Source organism: Sprattus sprattus (genome assembly GCF_963457725.1).
Source record: "Sprattus sprattus genome assembly, chromosome: 1".
NCBI lineage: Eukaryota > Metazoa > Chordata > Actinopteri > Clupeiformes > Clupeidae > Sprattus > Sprattus sprattus.
Genome location: NC_137920.1, coordinates 49,966,405 through 49,987,563, shown reverse-complemented (window position 1 = coordinate 49,987,563; position 21,159 = coordinate 49,966,405). Strand labels below are relative to the sequence as shown.

At 38.5% G+C, this 21,159-nt stretch overlaps 1 protein-coding gene across 1 annotated transcript; it reads left to right on the top strand.

The window, feature by feature from the left end:
* Nucleotides 1-1,778: 1,778 nt before the first annotated feature.
* On the top strand, nucleotides 1,779-14,989 carry LOC308360331 (sorting nexin-12-like; the record flags this gene model as incomplete). The annotated part of the gene is made up of 4 exons (XM_080832175.1): nucleotides 1,779-2,101; nucleotides 2,922-3,017; nucleotides 13,277-13,401; nucleotides 14,887-14,989. The coding sequence occupies exons 1-4, from the start codon at nucleotides 1,937-1,939 to the stop codon at nucleotides 14,987-14,989; spliced, it is 489 nt and encodes a 162-aa protein (XP_080688301.1). The 5' UTR covers nucleotides 1,779-1,936.
* Between the last annotated feature and the right edge of the window lie 6,170 nt (nucleotides 14,990-21,159).

Genomic DNA, 21,159 nt, shown 5'->3' with positions numbered 1-21,159 from the left:
ACTGATTGTCCCTAAGGCGAACCTCGGCACCCTGGGAGAGAGGGCTTTCAGCTACATCGCCCCAAGTTGTGGAATTCACTGCCAGACTACATCAGACACTGTGACTCAATTACTGACTTTAAAAGCAGACTTAAAACTAATTTCTTCAAGATAGATTATGGACTGACTGACTGACTGATTGACTTTTATTTTTCTTATTTTTTATTTATTTCTATGAGATGATTGTAATTGTAATGAGATGATTGTTTGTGAAGCGACCTTGGGTGTCATGAAAGGCGCTTAAAATAAAATGTATTATTATTATTATTATTATTTTATAACAGTAAATTCTGCAATGAAAGAAACTTTTCTATTAAGATGTTCACTCTATGGAATCAACCTATTGTCCTCTTGAATCATGACAGGTAGGCCAGCCTTTTTAACTAGATGATCTGGTGGTGTGGGCTAGATTATCAATTTTGACAATGTGCAGAGAAACTAAAGTTACATCGGTCTGTTTTCAGCCATAACAGACACACTGCATCAAAAAGAAAGGTTTCCAACATCAAATGTTATAATATATAACTAGAAAATGCATTTCCTGAAGGTAATACCAGTGCATGAAATGCAAAGGTTAAGAAAGGAAGAAGAAAAGAAAGAAGAGTGAAAGAAGGAAAGAAGAAAGGAAAGAAGAGTGGAAGAAGGAAAGACAAAAGGAAAGAAGAGTGAAGAAAGGAGAGAAGAGTGGAAGAAAGAAAGAAGAAAGGAAAGAAGAAAAGAAAGGAGAGTGAAGAAAGGAAAGAAGAGTGGAAGAAGGAAAGAAGAAAAGAAAGAGGAGTGAAATAATGAAAGAAGAAAGGAAAGAAGAGTGAAGGAAGGAAAGAAGAGTGGAAGAAGGAAATAAGAAAAGAAAGAAGAGTGAAAGAAGGTAAGAAGAAAGGAAAGAAGGAAAGAAGAGTGGAAGAAGGAAAGAAGAGTGAAGAAAGGAAAGAAGAGTGGATGAAGGAAAAAAGAAAGGCAAGAAGAGTGGAAGAAGGAAAGAAGAGTGAACAAGAGTGGCTCTGGATGAAGAGATAAAGAGAGAGTGAAAATATTGAAAAAAGGAGATAAAAATGGAGTGAAGAAGAGAGATTGAGTGTGAGAGAAAGTAGACTGAGAGAGAAAGATGGAGAGAAAAAAAATAGAGAATGGATGGTGTCTTAATGTTCCTAGTTACAGTTAAATTGAGAGGGACAGAGAGAAGAGGTTCCTTGGATTTTGCGCAGGTGTCAGTAAAACACAGGTGCAAGCCAGCATAAAGACCCTATTATGATGTCATAATGGCCCAATGCAAGTCAATGGGAGACATTTATATTCGTTTTTCTTTAATATCTTAAAAAGTATAAAGTTTAGAAAAGTGAAAAACACCTAGTATAAGTGTCGTTTACAAGACCTACGCGACAAAGTTTGAATGAGGTTTCTACGTTAAGCGGTTCGGGCTGAATTAATCGCAGAAAAAGGTAACAAGAAGAAGAAGAAGAAGAAGGAGCCTAGGAATAACAATACAGGGCATTTCATGCACTGTAATAACTATAATCATTATTCACAGAGCAAGTGTTTCTCCAAGACAGTTTTACTCTGTGAGAGAAAAAAACTATGGTCATGTTATTGGTGCATTCTTTACGAATGATTACGGCACGGGCACCACTGGCTGCTGAGAAGTGGGTGGGACCACACATCCCATTCCACTGCAACCTCGACTTCAGGTTGGGTCTATGAGTAAGGATTTCCTGTTGGATTGCTGAGTCGCATTATTTTAGACAAAGCTTGCAAATTCATCTTTTCCGAGAGATCTGATGTCTTAAATAGTTTGTATCTGTAGTGTGCGGTCTAGCCTGAGCTGTTTAAGGAGGAAACGTTAGCTTTCAAGACAACGTTTCAGAAGACAGCTAACTTAGCTATCGTTAGTCTGTCAAAAATGTCAGAGCCTACGGTCGCAGATACTCGCCGGTTAAACTCAAAACCTCAGGATCTCACGGACGCCTATGGTCCACCCAGTAACTTTCTTGAAATCGACGTTTATGATCCTCAAACCGTCGGTGTTGGGCGAAACCGTTTCACCACATACGAGGTCCGAATGAAGGTAAGTTATAATGTTGCTAACTTAACGTAACAGTCTTAGTAAGCGAATTAAAATGTCATTTGAATCGAGGTCTTGGGTGAAGTCTGGCCCGAATTATATCTAGCTACCCTGCAGGACCAACAAGTTACTTGACCTTTATTGCAATATAAATCCATAAAGTCAACGTGTCATCTGATGTTATAATACACTTATACATTAGATATCAATGTAGTGACACATCTAGCCAAGAAGCGCTTTGCACCTCTATCGCTGACGTCCGTTTATACCTAGCTAGCATCGATGGTCAATTGCAAGCTGTGGCTTACTATCCTAGGTGTGGTTAGAAGGGGTGTCAGACAGATCCTGTTCGAATGGAAATAACAACCAGAAACAGACAACAGAACCCATATGTTCAAATGGGCCAGCAATTGTACCATTGTCTTGCTAGCCAACGTTAGTTAGACAGACTTTATAATTGACCCTTTAGGATAGCTAGCTAGCAAGGTAGTTTGACCCTAGCTACTTGCACAAGGGCCTTAGCAAATATTAGCTAGCTAACTTAATTGAAGTAAAACATACCTGTTATGGACTGTGTCAGGACACGAAGCAAGTTAAAGCTCAAATTTCACTGTATAATTAGGCTTCCCAGCCATGACGAAACGATTATAGGCTAACGTTAGCCTGCTAGGTTAACATTAGCTAATTTAGTCAACAACATAAGTGTAGCCTTACGCTAGCCAATTTAGCTTGCCCTTTTCTGTAAAACTCACACATTCTTTCCAGTTGTTTAGAATAATGCCACACCAAGTCTTGATATCACGTATTTGTGATTTTATTGCAGACAAACCTCCCAATTTTTAAGATGAAGGATTCCTCTGTGCGAAGACGATACAGTGACTTCGAGTGGCTGAAAAATGAACTCGAGCGAGACAGCAAGGTAAGCGGCGAATAGTTGTCGAGAGGCGACGTTATTAATCGCAAAGAGTGCACTAAGTAAAGGAAATGTCTAAACTTTCCTAAGGGAATATTTCCCCGAAAAGTGGTTACGCAGTAAGTTCATGATGCCTCCTTTTTTAAATTGCAACACTTAACTGGGAACTTGACGTGCAATACATTTTTCAGAGACGCATATCTGTTCACTTGCAGCCAATCCTTCCGCAGAGAAGGCAAAATGGATGGAAAGATTTAGCTTCCTCAACCTGGAACAGAAGTTAAATAATGTATATGTCTCGGGAACCATTTCCTTGTCTGTATGGTCAATTGATTCAACATTTACTCCCCGCCCATCCTTGTGTTCATACACATGTTTGTTAATATTAATGTTAACTAGAAAATGCATTTCCTGAAGGAAATACCAGTGCATGAAATGCAAAAGTTAAGAAAGGAAGAAGAAAAGTGAAAGAAGGAAAGAAGGGTGGAAGAAGGAGTGAAGAAAAGAAAGAAGAATGGAAAAAGAAAAGAAAGAAGAGTGAAAAAAGAAAGGAGAGAAGAGTGGAAGAAGGAAAGAAGAAAAGGAAGAAGAGTGAAGAAAGGAAAGAAGAGTGGAAGAAGGAAAGACGAAATGAAAGAACAGTGAAAGAAGGAAAGGAGAAAGGAAAGAAGAGTGTTAGAAGGAAAGAAGAAAAGAAAGAAGAGTGCAAGAAGGAAAGAAGAATGGAAGAAGGAAAGAAGAGTGGAAGAAGGAAAGAAGAGTGAAAGAAGGAAAGAAGAAAGGAAAGAAGAATGGAAGAAGGAAAGAGGAAAGGAAAGAAGAGTGAAGAAAGGAAAGAAGAGTTGAAGAAGGAAAGAAGAAAAGAAAGAAGAGTGAAAGAAGGAAAGAAGAGTTGAAGAAGGAAAGAAAAAAAATAAAGAAGAGTGAAAGAAGGAAAGAAGAAAGGAAAGAAGAAGGAAAGAAGAGTGGAAGAAGGAAAGAAGAAAGGACAGAAGAGTGAAGAAAGGAAAGAAAAGTGGAAGAAGGAAAGAAGAGTGGAAGAAGGAAAAAAAGAAAGGCAAGAAGAGTGGAAGAAGGAAAGAAAAATGGAAGAAGGAAAGAAGAAAGGAAAGAAGAGTGGAAGAAGGAAAGAAGAGTGAACAAGAGTGGCTCTGGATAAAGAGAGAGTGAAAAAAAGAGATAAAAATGGAGTGATTAAGAGAGATTGAGTCTGAGAGAAAGTAGACTGAGAGGGATAGAGAGAAAGATGGAGAGATGGCGAGAAAAAAAAGTAGAGAATGGAAGGTGTCTTAATGTTCCTAGTTACAGTTAAATTGAGAGGGACCGAGAGAAGAGGTTCCTTGGATTTGGCGCAGGTGTCAGTGAAGCACAGGTGCAAGCCAGTTTAAAGACCCTACTAGAAAATGCATTTCCTGAAGGAAATACCAGTGCATGAAATGCAAAAGTTAGGAAAGGAAGAAGAAAAGAAAGAAGAGTGAAAGAAGGAAAGAAAGAAGAGTGAAAGAAGGAAAGAAGAAAGGGAAGAAGAGTGGAAGAAGGAAAGAAGAAAGGAAAGAAGAGTGAAGAAAGGAGAGAAGAGAGGAAGAAGGAAAGAAGAGTGAAAGAAGGAAAGAAGAAGAGAAAGAAGAGTGAAGAAAGGAAAGAAGAGTGGAAGAAGAAAAGAAAGAAGAGTGAAGAAAGGAAAGAAGAGTGAAAGAAGGAAATCATAGTTGAAGAAGGAAAGAAGAAAGGAAAGAAGAGTGAAAGAAGGAAAGAAGAAAGGAGAGTGAAGAAAGGAAAGAAAAGTGAAAGAAGGAAACCTTTTTCTGCGATTAATTCAGCCCGAACCGCTTAACGTAGAAACTTCATTCAAACTTTGTCGCGTAGGTCTTGTAAAGGACACTTATGCTATGTATTTTTCACTTTTCTAAACTTTATACTTTTTAAGATATTAAATAAAAACAAATCGAAATTTTCCCATTGACTTACATTGGGCCATTATGACATCATAATAGGGTCTTTAAACTGGCTTGCACCTGTGCTTCACTGACAGCTGCGCCAAATCAAAGGAACCTCTTCTCTGTCCCTCTCAATTTAACTGTAACTAGGAACATTAAGACACCTTCCATTCTCTACTTTTTTTCTCTCCATCTCTCCATCTTTCTCTCTATCCCTCTCAGTCTACTTTCTCTCACACTCAATCTCTCTTCTTCACTCCATTTTTATCTCCTTTTTTCAATATTTTCACTCTTTTTCTCTTTCACTCTTCTTTCCTTCTTCCACTCATCTTTCCTTCTTCCACTCTTCTTTCCTTCTTTCACTTTTCTTTCCTTTCTTCACTCCTTTCTTCTTTCCTTCTTTCACTCTTCTTTCCTTTTCTTCTTTCCTTCTTCAACTATTATTTCCTTCTTTCACTCTTCTTTCCTTTCTTCACTCTTCTTTCTTTTCTTCTTCCACTCTTCTTTCCTTTCTTATTTCCTTCTTCCACTCTTCTTTCCTTCTTTCACTTTTCTTTCCTTTCTTCACTCTCCTTTCTTCTTTCCTTCTTTCACTCTTCTTTCCTTTCTTCTTTCCTTCTTCAACTACTATTTCCTTCTTTCACTCTTCTTTCCTTTCTTCACTCTTCTTTCTTTTCTTCTTCCACTCTTCTTTCCTTTCTTCACTCTTCTTTCTTTTCTTCTTTCCTTTTTTCACTCTTCTTTCCTTCATCCTCTCTTCTCTCCTTTCTTCACTCTTCTTTCCTTTCTTCTTTCCTTCTTCCACTCTTCTTTCCTTTCTTCTTTCCTTCTTTCACTCTTCTTTCCTTTCTTCACTCTTCTTTCTTTTCTTCTTCCACTCTTCTTTCCTTTCTTCACTCTTCTTTCTTTTCTTCTTTCCTTCTTTCACTCTTTTTTCCTTCATCCTCTCTTCTCTCCTTTCTTCACTCTTCTTTCCTTTCTTCTTTCCTTCTTCCACTCTTCTTTCCTTTCTTATTTCCTTCTTTCACTATTCTTTCTTTTCTTCTTCCTTTCCTAACTTTTGCATTTCATGCACTGGTATTTCCTTCAGGAAATGCATTTTCTAGTTCTTGTTACCTTTTGCTGCGATTAATTCAGCCCGAACCGCTTAACGTAGAAACATCATTCAAACTTTGTCGCGTAGGTCTTGTAAAGGACACTTATGCTATGTATTTTTCACTTTTCTAAACTTTATACTTTTTAAGATATTAAATAAAAACGAAACGAAATTTTCCCATTGACTTACATTGGGCCATTATGACATCATAATAGGGTCTTTAAACTGGCTTGCACCTGTGCTTCACTGACAGCTGCGCCAAATCCAAGGAACCTCGTCTCTGTCCCTCTCAATTTAACTGTAACTAGGAACATTAAGACACCTTCCATTCTCTACTTTTTTTCTCTCCATCTCTCCATCTTTCTCTCTATCCCTCTCAGTCTACTTTCTCTCACACTCAATCTCTCTTCTTCACTCCATTTTTATCTCCTTTTTTCAATATTTTCTTTCTCTTTCACTCTTCTTTCCTTCTTCCACTCATCTTTCCTTCTTCCACTCATCTTTCCTTCTTTCACTTTTCTTTCCTTTCTTCACTCTCCTTTCTTCTTTCCTTCTTCAACTATTATTTCCTTCTTTCACTCTTCTTTCCTTTCTTCACTCTTCTTTCTTTTCTTCTTTCCTTCTTTCACTCTTCTTTCCTTCATCCTCTCTTCTCTCCTTTCTTCACTATTCTATCCTTTCTTCTTTCCTTCTTCCACTCTTCTTTCCTTTCTTCTTTCCTTCTTTCACTCTTCTTTCTTTTCTTCTTCCTTTCCTAACTTTTGCATTTCATGCACTGGTATTTCCTTCAGGAAATGCATTTTCTAGTTACAGTGCATGAAATGCCCTGTATTGTTATTCCTAGGCTTCTTCTTCTTATTCTTGTTACCTTTTTCTGCGATTAATTCAGCCCGAACCGCTTAACGTAGAAACTTCATTCAAACTTTGTCGCGTAGGTCTTGTAAAGGACACTTATGCTATGTATTTTTCACTTTTCTAAACTTTATACTTTTTAAGTTATTAAAGAAAAACGAATCTAAATTTCTCCCATTGACTTACATTGGGCCATTATGACATCATAATAGGGTAATTAAACTGGCTTGCACCTGTGCTTCACTGACACCTGCAGCAAGCCTCCAAGGGTCCTCTTCTCTCTGTACCTCTCCATTCAACTGTATAACTAGGAATATTAATAGACACCTTCCATACTCTACTTTTTTTTCTCTCTATCACTCTCACTCTACTTTCTCTCACACTCCATCTCTCTGCTTCACTCTTTTTTTCTCCTTCTTTCAATATTTTCACTCTTTACTGTCTTTATCCAGAGCCACTCTTGTTCACTCTTCTTTCCTTACTTTGTTTCTTCCTCTCTTCTTTCCTTTCTTCTTTCCTTCTTTCTACTCTTCTTTACTTTCTTCTTTCCTTCTTCCACTCTTCTTTCCTTTCTTCTTCCCTTCTTCCACTCTTCTTACCTTTTTCTTTTCTTCTTTCCTTCTTTCACTCTTCTTTCTTTTCTTCTTATCTTCTTCGGCTCTTCTTCCCTTCTTCCACTTTTCTTTCCTTCTTCCACTCTTCTTTCCTTCTTCCACTCTAATTTCCTTTCTTCACTCTTCTTTCCTTTCTTCTTCCCTTCTTCCACTCTTCTTTCTTTCTTCCACTCTTCTTTCCTTTCTTCACTCTTCTTTCCTTTCTTCTTTCCTTCTTCAACTCTTATTTCCTTCTTTTACTGTTCTTTCCTTTCTTCCTTCCTTCTTTCACTTTTCTTTTATTCGTTCTTTCTTAACTTTTGCATTTCATGCACTGGTATTTCCTTCAGGAAATGCATTTTCTAGTTACAGTGCATGAAATGCCCTGTATTGTTATTCCGAGGCTTCTTCTTCTTATTACAGTGCATGAAATGCCCTGTATTGTTATTCCTAGGCTTCTACTTCTTATTCTTCTCACCTTTTTCTGCGATTTATTCAGCCCGAACCGCTTAACGTAGAAACTCCATTCAAACTTTGTCGCGTAGGTCTTGTAAAGGACACTTATGCTATGTATTTTTCACTTTTCTAAACTTTATACTTTTTAAGATATTAAAGAAAAACGAATCTAAATTTCTCCCATTGACTTACATTGGGCCATTATGACATCATAATAGGGTCTTTAAACTGGCTTGCACCTGTGCTTCACTGACACCTGCGCCAAATCCAAAGAACCTCTTCTCTCTGTGCCTCTCAATTTAACTGTAACTAGTAACATTAAGACACCTTCCATTCTCTACTTTTCTTCTCTCCATCTCTCTCTCTATCCCTCTCAGTCTACTTTATCTCATTCTCAATCTCTCTTCACTCCATTTTATCTCCTTTTTTCAATATTTTCACTTTTTCTTCTGTCCTTCTTCCACTCTTCTCTCCTTTCTTTTTTCACTCTTTCACTCTTCTTTCTTTTCTTTCTCCATTCTTCTTTCTTTTCTTCACTCCTTCTTCCACCCTTCTTTCCTTCTTTCACTTTTCTTCTTCCTTTCTTAACTTTTGCATTTCATGCACTGGTATTTCCTTCAGGAAATGCATTTTCTAGTTACAGTGCATGAAATGCCCTGTATTGTTATTCCTAGGCTTCTTCTTCTTCTTCTTATTCTTGTTACCTTTTTCTGCGATTAATTCAGCCCGAACCGCTTAACGTAGAAACTTCATTCAAACTTGTCGCGTAGGTCTTGTAAACGACACTTATGCTATGTATTTTTCACTTTTCTAAACTTTATACTTTTTAAGATATTAAAGAAAAACGAATATAAATTTCTCCCATTGACTTACATTGGGCCATTATGACATCATAATAGGGTCTTTAAACTGGCTTGCACCTGTGCTTTACTGACACCTGTGCCAAATCAAAGGAACCTCTTCTCTCTCTGTCCTACTCAATTTAACTGTAACTAGGAACATTAAGACACCATCCATTCTCTATTTTTTTTTTCTCCATCTCTCCATCTTTCTCTCTCAGTCAACTTTCTCTCACACTCAATCTCTCTTCTTCACTCCATTTTTATCTCCTTTTTTCAATATTTTCACTCTCTCTTTATCTCTTCATCCAGAGCCACTCTTGTTCACTCTTCTTTCCTTCTTCCACTCTTCTTTCCTTCTTACACTCTTCTTTCCTTTCTTATTTTCTTCTTCCATTTTTCTTTCCTTCTTCCACTCTTCTTGCCTTTCTTTTTTCCTTCATCCACTCTTCTTTCCTTCTTCCACTTTTCTTTCCTTTCTTCACTCTTCTTTCCTTCTTACACTCTTCTTTCCTTTATTCTTTCCTTCTTTCACTCTTCTTTCTTTTCTTATTTCCTTCTTCCACTCTTCTTTCCTTCCTCACTCTTCTTTCCTTTCTTCTTTCATTATTTCACTCTTCTTTCTTTTCTTCTTTCCTTCTTCCACTCTTCTTTCCTTTCTTCACTCTTCTTTCTTTTCTTCTTTCCTTCTTTCACTCTTCTTTCCTTTCTTCTTTCCTTCTTCCACTCTTCTCTCCTTTCTTCACTCTTCTTTCCTTTTGTCTTTCCGTCTTCCACTCTTCTTTCCTTTCTTCTTTCCTTCTTTCACTCTTCTTTCTTTTCTTCTTCCTTTCTTAACCTTTGCATTTTATGCACTGGTATTTCCTTCAGGAAATGCATTTTCTAGTTACAGTGCATGAAATGCCCTGTATTGTTATTCCTAGGCTTCTTCTTCTTATTCTTGTTACCTTTTTCTGCGATTAATTCAGCTCGAACCGCTTAACGTAGAAACTTCATTCAAACTTTGTCGCGTAGGTCTTGTAAAGGACACTTATGCTATGTATTTTTCACTTTTCTAAACTTTATACTTTTTAAGATATTAAATAAAAACGAATCAAAATGTGCCCATTGACTTACATTGGGCCATTATGACATCATAATAGGGTCTTTAAACTGGCTTGCACCTGTGCTTCACTGACACCTGCGGCAAATCAAAGGAACCTCTTCTCTGTCCCTCTCAATTTAACGGTAACTAGGAACATTAAGACACCTTCTATTCTCAACTTTTTTTTCTCTCCATCTTTCTCTCTATCCCTCTCAGTCTACTTTCTCTCACACTCAATCTCTCTTCTTCACTCCATTTTTATCTCCTTTTTTCAATATTTTCACTCTCTTTTTCTCTCTATCCAGAGCCACTCTTGTTCACTCTTCTTTCCTTCTTCCACGTTCCTTTCTTCTTTCCTTCTTTCACTATTCTTTCCTTTCTTCTTTCCTTCTTTCATGCTTCTTTCTTTTCTTCTTTCCTTCTTCAACTATTCTTTCCTTCTGTCCTTTCTTCACTCTTCTTCCCTTTCTTCACTCTTCTTTCTTTTCTTCTTCCTTTCTTAACTTTTGCATTTCATGCACTGGTATTTCCTTCAGGAAATACATTTTCTAGTTATTCTTCTTACCTTTTTCTGCGATTAATTCAGCTCGAACCGCTTAACGTAGAAACTTCATTCAAACTTTGTCGCGTAGGTCTTGTAAAGGACACTTATGCTATGTATTTTTCACTTTTCTAAACTTTATACTTTTTAAGTTATTAAAGAAAAACGAATCTAAATTTTCCCATTGACTTACATTGCTTATGACATCATAATAGGGTAACTAGAAAATGCATTTCCTGAAGGAAATACCAGTGCATGAAATGCAAAGGTTAAGAAAGGAAGAAGAAAAGAAAGAAGAGTGAAAGAAGGAAAGAAGAAAGGAAAGAAGAGTGGAAGAAGGAAAGACAAAAGGAAAGAAGAGTGAAGAAAGGAGAGAAGAGCGGAAGAAGGAAAGAAGAGTGAAAGAAGGAAAGAAGAAAAGAAAGAAGAGTGAAGAAAGGAAAGAAGAGTGGAAGAAGGAAAGAAGAAAAGAAAGAAGAGTGAAATAATGAAAGAAGAAAGGAAAGAAGAGTGAAGGAAGGAAAGAAGAGTGGAAGAAGGAAATAAGAAAAGAAAGAAGAGTGAAAGAAGGAAAGAACAAAGGAAAGAAGAGTGAAAGAAGAAAATAAGAAAGGAAAGAAGAGTGGAAGAAGGAAAGAAGAGTGAACAAGAGTGGCTCTGGATGAAGAGATAAAGAGAGAGTGAAAATATTGAAAAAAGGAGATAAAAATGGAGTGAAGAAGAGAGATTGAGGGTGAGAGAAAGTTGACTGAGAGAGAAAGATGTAGAGATGGAGAGAAAAAAAAGTAGAGAATGGATGGTGTCTTAATGTTCCTAGTTACAGTTAAATTGAGAGGGACAGAGAGAGTAGAGGTTCCTTTGATTTGGTGCAGCTGTCAGTGAAGCACAGGTGCAAGCCAGTTTAAAGACCCTATTATGATGTCATAATGGCCCAATGTAAGTCAATGGGAGAAATTTATATTTGTTTTTCTTTAATATCTTAAAAAGTATAAAGTTTAGAAAAGTGAAAAATACATAGCATAAGTGTCGTTTACAAGACCTACGCGTCAAAGTTTGAATGAAGTTTCTACGTTAAGCGGTTCGGGCTGAATTAATCGCAGAAAAAGGTAACAAGAATAAGAAGAAGAAGAAGAAGAAGAAGAAGCCTAGGAATAACAATACAGGGCATTTCATGCACTGTAATTAAGCTGGCTTGCACCTGTGCTTCACTGACACCTGCGGCAAGCCTCCAAGGGTCCTCTTCTCTCTGTACCTCTCCATTCAACTGTATAACTAGGAATATTAATAGACACCTTCCATACTCTACTTTTTTTTTTCTCTATCACTCTCACTCTACTTTCTCTCACACTCCATCTCTCTGCTTCACTCTTTTCTCCTTCTTTCAATATTTTCACTCTCTTTACTGTCTTTACCCAGAGCCACTCTTGTTCACTCTTCTTTCCTTACTTTGTTTCTTCCTCTCTTCTTTCCTTTCTTCTTTCCTTCTTTCTACTCTTCTTTACTTTCTTCTTTCCTTCTTCCACTCTTCTTTCCTTTCTTCTTCCCTTCTTCCACTCTTCTTACCTTTTTCTTTTCTTCTTTCCTTCTTTCACTCTTCTTTCTTTTCTTCTTATCTTCTTCGGCTCTTCTTCCCTTCTTCCACTTTTCTTTCCTTCTTCCACTCTTCTTTCCTTCTTCCACTCTAATTTCCTTTCTTCACTCTTCTTTCCTTTCTTCTCCCCTTCTTCTTTCTTTCTTCCACTCTTATTTCCTTTCTTCTTTCCTTCTTCAACTCTTCTTTCCTTCTTTTACTGTTCTTTCCTTTCTTCCTTCCTTCTTTCACTTTTCTTTTATTCGTTCTTTCTTAACTTTTGCATTTCATGCACTGGTATTTCCTTCAGGAAATGCATTTTCTAGTTATGATGTCATAATGGCCCAATGTAAGTCAATGGGAAAATTGATATTCGTTTTTCTTTAATATCTTAAAAAGTATAAAGTTTAGAAAAGTGAAAAATACATAGCATAAGTGTCCTGTACAAGACCTACGCGACAAAGTTTGAACGAAGTTTCTAAGTTAAGCGGTTCGAGCTGAATTCATCGCAGAAAAAGGTAAGAAGAAGAAGAAGAAAATGCCTAGGAATAACAATACAGGGCATTTCATGCACTGTAATTACTATGGTATCCAGGAGCAATTGTTTAAGGATAAGAAAGAGTGCAGTTATACCCAATATGGGTAGGTCATCGAATTCCTTGGCAATGTCTACCTATAGCACAACGTAGGATTCTTCTGACCATTTGAAGATAAGCAAACCAAAAAGAAACATGATTACCCACAAAACATGGTGAAATGCGTGTAGAAATATTAAATTAGGAAAATGGAACACCTTCATTTCTTGTTGTACAGGTGTACAACACCATTCCACTCCAAGGATACATCTCTTCAGATACAGTCTCACAGAAGATCAGTGACTGTTGAAAAAATTGGCAGTAGGTCTTCAGTCACATATATCACAGATGTGAGCATCAATATTTACTGCATCAGACCCACTGTGATCATCAGAAGACTTGCAGTGTCACCACAGCTGAAAGTTCTTCTTGGCTATCTTTCATCAAATGTCTAACCTTGGAGCCTAGCCAAATATATATGTGGAAGTGTGATCTCGGTGAAAAAATAGACTATACTCTAGAATAATTTTCCATATGGCTAGTGTCCATACCCACTCTCAGGTGAATCACTGAATACATTTTGTTTTATTGGATACATCAGTTAGTGAGTATCTTATCCACTTGTGGTTCTTCCTCCTGAAAGTAAGTCATTCTTGTCAGAGTAGACTAAACTGAAAGTGTCTTTTTGGTAATATAATACGTAATTACTCATTCTCTTGCAGATTGTTGTCCCTCCCTTGCCAGGAAAGGCCTTGAAGAGACAGCTGCCCTTCCGTGGAGATGAGGGTATTTTCGAAGATGCCTTCATTGAGGAGCGAAGATCTGGCCTTGAGCAGTTCGTCAACAGGTAGGTGCTGTTGTCCGACTCCCTTAAAAATAAACTGATGTGTATTTATGGGCAAGGTGTGGTTTGCACTCCTGTTAAAATAAACGGCCAAGTGGAAATAAGTAAGTAATTTAATACATTCAAAGTACTGAGACACATACTTTCTCATTGTACATATACAACTTTTGTATGTTTTATATTGATATTTTTGTTTACAATATAAACTAAACCTTGAATGTTGAAGTTTGCATGTCACACAAGATTTGCTATGTATTCTCCAAAATTGAATTTCATTAGTTAGCCCTATTTCAGATCATTTTTGCAGCATTCATGCTAGGCTGTTGATAGATTGTGTGTGCCTATAGGCCAATTCCACCAAAGATTTGCGACAAGACAAAACCGTTTTGCAGTAGTGAAAATGAATTGATGCAAGCCGTTGCAGGTGCAGTAGCAAAAGATTTGTTGTGTCAAAATGAAGTCGCAACTTAAAACACTTGTACCTGACTGTAAGCTTGTTGGGTACCTTTGCTGGCTAACTTCACTTAGTTAGTTCACATCTGGCTGCAACAAGTGGTGTAAGAAAGGCGTTGGTGCTGTTGCAAGATGTCTCAGCGGTCTAAACAACAACCCGACCACCCCCTGGTGGTTTTTAGAATGCTTTGTTCCAAGCAGTTGACGGTTTCGAGTTCATCTTGTCTCAAATCTCTGTCTTCAAGTTCATCTTGTCGCAAATCTGAGGTCTGTACTGGCCTTCAAAACTCTCAGCACCAAATTGGCTTTTGTCACATGGGGAGATTATGGTGCCATGTTGTTTAGAAGGGCATAATCTGCAGATTCAGTAGCCAAGGTTTTTTTTGTGGGCCACTTTTGCAACCTCATTGCAACCGGAAGTGAAACTTATGCCTGCACACACACACACACACACACAGTCACAGTGCAGGAGGCACACTTGGGCTTTAGCCTTCCATTTTTTTAGTTCTTATTATTATTACAAGCATAGAGCATAAACATTGAGTTTGCATGTCTGAGCTTGAGAGGTGCTCGCAGTTCTGGCACTGCCTTAGCCAAGAAACACAAATAGTCTAACGACATCCCTAATTCCTTTCTTCCCAAGCCCAAAATACCAGAGGCAAGATTACACACCATAGACAGACATTATGGAGCTAAAAGCTGTACAAGCGGAAAACCCATAACCTTTCATTGGCTATTCATATTGACCCTGGACAACCCTGAACTACTCTGGCTTTATTGGAGCTGAAGGGTAACCTTTGATATAGTTGCTGCATCATGTGAGTGACCCATGTGAATGAGTTGTAAATGGCTAGGACAATTAAAAACGACCGTCAGAGGTGATGAGTGTCATCATTTCAAGAAGTCTTTGCAGATACTTTGCAGATACTTCAACACAGACCACATAAAAACATGCACACGTTCACTGAGGACATGGCGCTGAACATTCCTCTTGTATTCATGGTTATTGTTGCTGTTGTTTTTTTTCTTTATCAGAATTGCGGGGCATCCCTTGGCCCAGAATGAGCGCTGCCTACATATGTTTCTTCAGGACGAGACTATTGACCGGAACTACATCCCAGGAAAAGTACGGCCGTAGGGAGTGATTTGTTTATTTGGTTCTGTTTTGTGTTAGTTTTTGTCTGTTTGTTTGTCCACCCCCTTTTGGGAACAACTTACCTGCCCTTCTCTGCATGTCTGCCTTTTGTGTTGAGTGCAGTCAGGACTTAAAAAAAATGTTGTGTCATATTTGATTCACAATTCCTCTGTGGTAGTTAGTCAGTGCACTTATTTAAGCGGTATGCTGAAATGTTGGGTTAATCTTGATGACACTGAGGGCCTAAGACTACTGCCATTTCCGTTAATGTGTTGTGGAAGCACCCACCCATCTCTGACTTGAAACTGCTGTGTAAAAAAGGGATGGAACTACGTTGCAAATGCATGTAAATGTTACTATACATCATGTTGGCTTGTGATGCGGTACATGAGTTTGTTTTCCATTCCAGAAAAATATGTCAGGGGAAAACAAATGACCTACATTTCTTTCTTTGTCCCCCTGGTGTGAGTGAATCATATACCATTATAGGCTATTTTATGCTCTTTTGCCCATTCACTTGGCCTGTGTAGGTGCCTTAAAACGTTTCCTTCATCATGACACGGGGTACACTGTGCTACCATAAGATATGCTAGTATAGGACCGGGTTAAAACCCGTCTTCATGTCTCCTAGTTCCAAACCTTACTTCACTTGAAGCAGAATTGACTATTTTTCCAACCTGCTGCTGCGTCTCCTGCTCGTTCATTCTGCGGTGCGCGACAGGTTACAGAAATGACGAAGCACGCAACCAGCTGAAACGTCACCAAAGCACACCAAGTGCCAGCTGAAATGCCGTCATTTTTTTGCATGTGATACCGTAGTAGTAGTCTGCTATTTTTTCGCTGGTAGCAGAGAGAAAGCAACAGACCTATGTCAGACATGTAATGGGTCTACTGTCTATACAGAGACGACATACACATGCTTTTACACGAACATAATCGAATGTGGATTCTCTCAAGCAGTTATTAAACTGCTACAGGTTTTATAGATTTTCCAAAACCTCACTCATTCTCATAGGGATTTTCTTTTTAAAACTGGAACCTGCAAAAAGCCTAATCTGTGGCATACAAAATGATGACAGTCACTCCTACATGAAGCACTGCAGAAGCATTCTGTTGACATCGCTACCAGAGGGTTGTTGGATGGCTTCACATCATGCCAGTTTAATCCTCTCACATGTTTCAAAGCAGAGACAGGACCTTTTTTTTTCTTCCTCACACCAGAAATATGTGCCAACTTTGAAAACAGTGTTCAGCAACTGCCAAACCTTTTTTTTACTGATTGTAAGTGTAATTGTTTTTGAATGTTTTGAATGATAAGAGGTGTTTGTTTTTGTATCTTCTGGGGTCTTTCTGGGGTGCCTGAGTCATTTACCCGTAAATAAAGTTGACTATATCATGATGCGTGCGCTGTTGAGATGAAGAGCAACACCTTTGACACCATGACTGTGTATTTTGTCTCCTTTTCTTAGGTATGAATGAAGTAAGTTTATTTTCCTTCCCATTTGTCTTTCTCATAAGATGCTGAATCATGTGGGGTGGGGTGGGATGGGGTGATCCAGTTCCTTGCATGTATTCTGAAATCTTCATCTGAATAGAACAAAACATTTTAGCTTAGCATACATTGCATCTGCATTGCCCACCACCAATTCCACTCAACTCTCACTTCTGTCCCATCTTGCAACTCTCCCCGTCCCTCAGCCCTCCTTGCGCATAAGGATAACTAATGATGAATGCCACGGTGAATGTGCCAGGTTGCATGATGAGATTGCACGCTTTTAGTTGCACTTTTACATCAGCCGCTCATCACTCACACCAGCAGTGTTTCTGTTTCTTGTCATCCTAACTCACACTTGCATCTGCCTATCTCTAAAGTACTCTTTAAGGTACCACTTACATAGAGTAGTAAGTAGAAGGGTGAACTACAGATTGCCTTGTTTCAGTCTGCATTTGTTTATCCTTCTGGCTATTCAATGCCTACACTGCTGTTGTTCACCCATCTGCTAGTTTACAAATGTGTTGTGTAAGGGTACAAGGGAAGTGCAAGTAAAGGGGAAAAGCCTTTGAGGAAGGGGATGTTGTCCTAACCCCTCATCAAAGCCCCATCATACCCTGTGCATGTCTCGCTGAGCAAAAATCTTTATAATTATCATCATTCTCCTTTGGATGGAGAACCACATAAACTAACCCAAGAAAATCCTGAAGAAAAAGGCTTTCAGAAACCAACTACTAAAGGATATATCCGTTTCCTGGGCAGAACCCAAAATGCTGCAATGCACTGAAATCAGCCATTCTTCCACTTCCCATTGACTATAGAGGCAATTTAATGTGCTACTAGTTATCCAGCAAGTGGATAACCAATGTTGTTTGTGCAACAAATTCTATTCACTTCCAAAATAAAGACAAGGTTAGTAGTTAGACACATGGGGTAAATCAGAGATGTGTTCTTTAATGCAGATGCTCGTTACAAGTTCAATAAGCAATTGTTATCGTTTGACAACAGTTCATTTTACCACTTTATTTTTAGTGTACATCTAGGGTATGTTTCTCAAAAGTTTAGTGGTTTAACTATTGTTGCCGTCTTCGTCGTTACAACCATGGTTCAACAATTTGGTGTTTGTCGAAAGTGTAATTCCAATGACCGATCTCAAACATGGTTGCAAAGTTGGGTGGTTGGAAACTACCAGCCGTTAGAAGCTTCGTTCCTGGATATTTGATTTTGTCAGTGTTTTAATTGCGTTTGACAAGATTGACCATTTACCTGTCTACTCTTTTGTCCTGAGTAAAGCATCAACATTATGGTTAACAATTACAAACAGTTTATCTGTCATTTTTCACTTCCCACACAGCAGCCAAATCTCTGACTGACACATGTAGGTTACTCATACCCAACATTCAATGGCTCACTGCCGAAGTATGTATGTACATGTATGTACTGTACAAAAGGTTGCTCTACAACCATAATACAAATACTTCGGCAGTGAGTCATTGAAATAGGCCCACAACACCTCCAAAAGGCTCAACAGTGGTGTCTGGCGCACCCTTACCACCCCCCTCTATGCTCAAGATGGGTTAGGATACACAATACCAGGGACAACCACAGATACATCCCGAAAGGATTTCACATTCACATCTCGGTGTGTTAAAAATGTAGTGCCTAATTTGACCAATTATATAGTTGTATCTCATTATACTATGGCTTGTCACAAGCTATCCATAAAGCCATCCACATCCATTATCAGTGAGAAGTAACGGACAGATTTACCAAATGGGTACACCAGGATCCTTTTTTGTTTTTTTTTTTACTTTAAGAGAAAAGAGTAGTCATCTTTAGTAAAACTGGGCATGAATACTAATACAACTTTTTTGGGCCTATGAACGACAAAAATGGAGATTTGCAACAAAGCTAGTTGGAACCACGTGGTATGACAATCTTTGGCTGAAATGCCGACCTACTCAAAAACTTAATAAAAAACTTTAAAAAAAGAGTGCCATAGCATTTCACATCATTTTTGTTACCCTGTTTGCATCCATAGCAACCAAAGCATGTATTTTAGCTTGTTATTGTCACTCTTCCAGTATATTAGGTATGAACCCAATCCAACAATTCCATATGGAAACAGACCTTCACAAGGAGGGGACGTTTGAATGTGTTTAGGCTTTCATGACTACACTCCATGCCTTTCATGAGGTGTGGAATTGACTTGCTCAGTGTGTTTCTGTTGTCACTGAAATCTCTGCCCTCTCCCTCCAGACACCAGAGAGGAAGCGGCCTGGTGACACCCCATCCCAACCCTCATGATCCCACCTCTACCATCACCACAGGCCCGGGAAGCGTGCGCACACACACACACACACACACCTCTGGCTGATTTCAAAACGGCCCAGCTTTTGCTGACTTCCCTACCAGCATTCTCTATTGTCCTGTACATACAGTTGTCCTCCTCTTGAGCAAAACGGCACCAGTACACTGTGTGTGTGTGTGTGTGTGTGTGTGTGTGTGTGTGTGTGTGTGTGTGTGTGTGTGTGTGTGTGTGTGTGTGTGTGTGTGTGTGTGTGTGTGTGTGTGTGTGTGTGTGTGTGTGTGTGTGTGTGTGTGTGTGTGTGTGTGTGTGTGTGTGTGTGTGTGTGTGTGTGTGTGTGTGTGTGTGCGCGCGGTGAGTAGGTGAGAGAAAGAGAGGGAGCCCAGAACACTTTTCTGGATCTAAAAACTGGTGCACTGCTGCTTCAAAAAGGCCAGGAAAAGAATTTTGTTTAGTTTGCTAGATCGCCGGGGAAGAATGGGGATGGAACGTGACTGCTGCTTTGACCATCTCCTTCCTGATATGTTTTGTTTTCATTTCAGTCAGTGGAAGTTCAGTCACGGTACCACTAGTACACCAGTGGGTCACAGTTCTTATCAATCAATCTGGCACATAAGACATTGCATAACACACATTTCCCCTTCTAATTTCACTGTCCCCCCCCCCCCCCCCCCCTCCCCCCAAAAAAGAAAACTAAGAAAAAAAGAAAGCCATAACTTTTAATTAAACTCCAGATTCTCAAAAAAAAAAAAAGTTTGTTGCACCTCAGTTTTGTTAAACTGAATTAACACTGTAATGTAGTTATGGGTAGTGCACCCCTCCCACCCCCATTCACATATCTCAGCTTTCATACAGATTGCTAGTAATACAGAGTACTGGCTTTTTCCCTTCAATAAAAACCTATATAATTTCTTGACTTTGACAGTCATTTTAAGGTGTGTACCTGTTGTATCTCGGGCTCCTGCTGCAGAGCTGAAAAAGTCACTTTTTGTGTTTGTACATTCCTATGCTCATGCCATTGTCATTAACAATCCCCCCCATTTATACACCATGACAGAATGTAGCAATGGAGGGAAAGAGATTTGAGGACCCCACTAAAATGGACAATGTCTTCCTGTAAGCCAACATTCCGTGTATTATCTGCAAGCAACCTGCTAACTATGTTTTATACCAAGGTTTGCCATGTCCTTTTTTTCTTACTTTTTTTTTTTTTTTTTAAAGCATCTAACATGTGTGTCTTTGACGTCCCAGCTTTTGTAAGTGCTGTCCAGAATGTATGGTTATCTGACATGCTTTCATGCTGTATAAAATCACTGTGAATAGAAGATCCACTGTATTCAAAAGAGGAAAAAACAGCTTGTATCTGTTGGGCCTGTCTGTTTAAATCTAGTTTTCTTTCCCCCCCCATTTCCATGGCTGTATACTTTGAAATATACAGGTGAACTTTTTATTTTCATACAAATCGTCTTGTGGTTTCTATCCATCATTAAAGTTGCCTCTGCCTGCTTACCCAAGGATGTCTGTGGTAGTTTAATTTCCCAAGCAAGCAAATTTTGACAAATTGACCAAGGATTAATAAATCATAAAAGCCATTATTGAGTTTGGTAATAAGCTTTCTTGAGCTTTTTTTGTGTGTGAGCATATACAGCATAAAATTAAACTACCAATAAACTACTGCTTATACAAATACCAACAAAATAAAATTAATTCCTTTTTTAATACAGCCACATAATTCACCTTTCATTATTCACCTTGAGACACTTTTAGATAGGAAATGTCACCAGGTTTAAAAAACACATTTTCTGAAGCAATAAAGAACTAAATAATACACATTAGAACAAAATGCATTATTGAATTAGCTGGGCCAAATCAGGTAAATTTCAGCGCTCAACTACACACACTGCCCAAAGAGGTTACACCAGACATGATTGGAGATTGAGAATTTGGAGTCTGTTTCTCAAAAGAGATTTGTGCTGTCTTTGTCAAACAGGTCCATCTGTTTCAGCCGCTGTGTGTGTGACAACAGAGAACAGTCCTTTTTCAGGAGGGTCAAAGCAGACAGGACATTCAGAAAGCATTCAGAACACTTTTTTACGTTGTTATGTTGGAGCCTTGTGCTTAAATCATTGGAATTAATCTTTACCCATCACCAATCTACATCAAATTCCACACAATGATAGGGAAAACTGAAAATTGTTTTGTATTCAAAATAAAAAATGAATTGTCAGTGGTTTGAATACTTCCTAAATGGACCGTATATGACTGAAGCCTTTGTTTATGAGTGGGGAAGGGGGTGATTGGCTTTGTGGGGGGGTGGCCAATGTCCTATCCTTTTCTCCCTGCTCCATGTTTTCCCTTCGTGGGTGCCCCGCA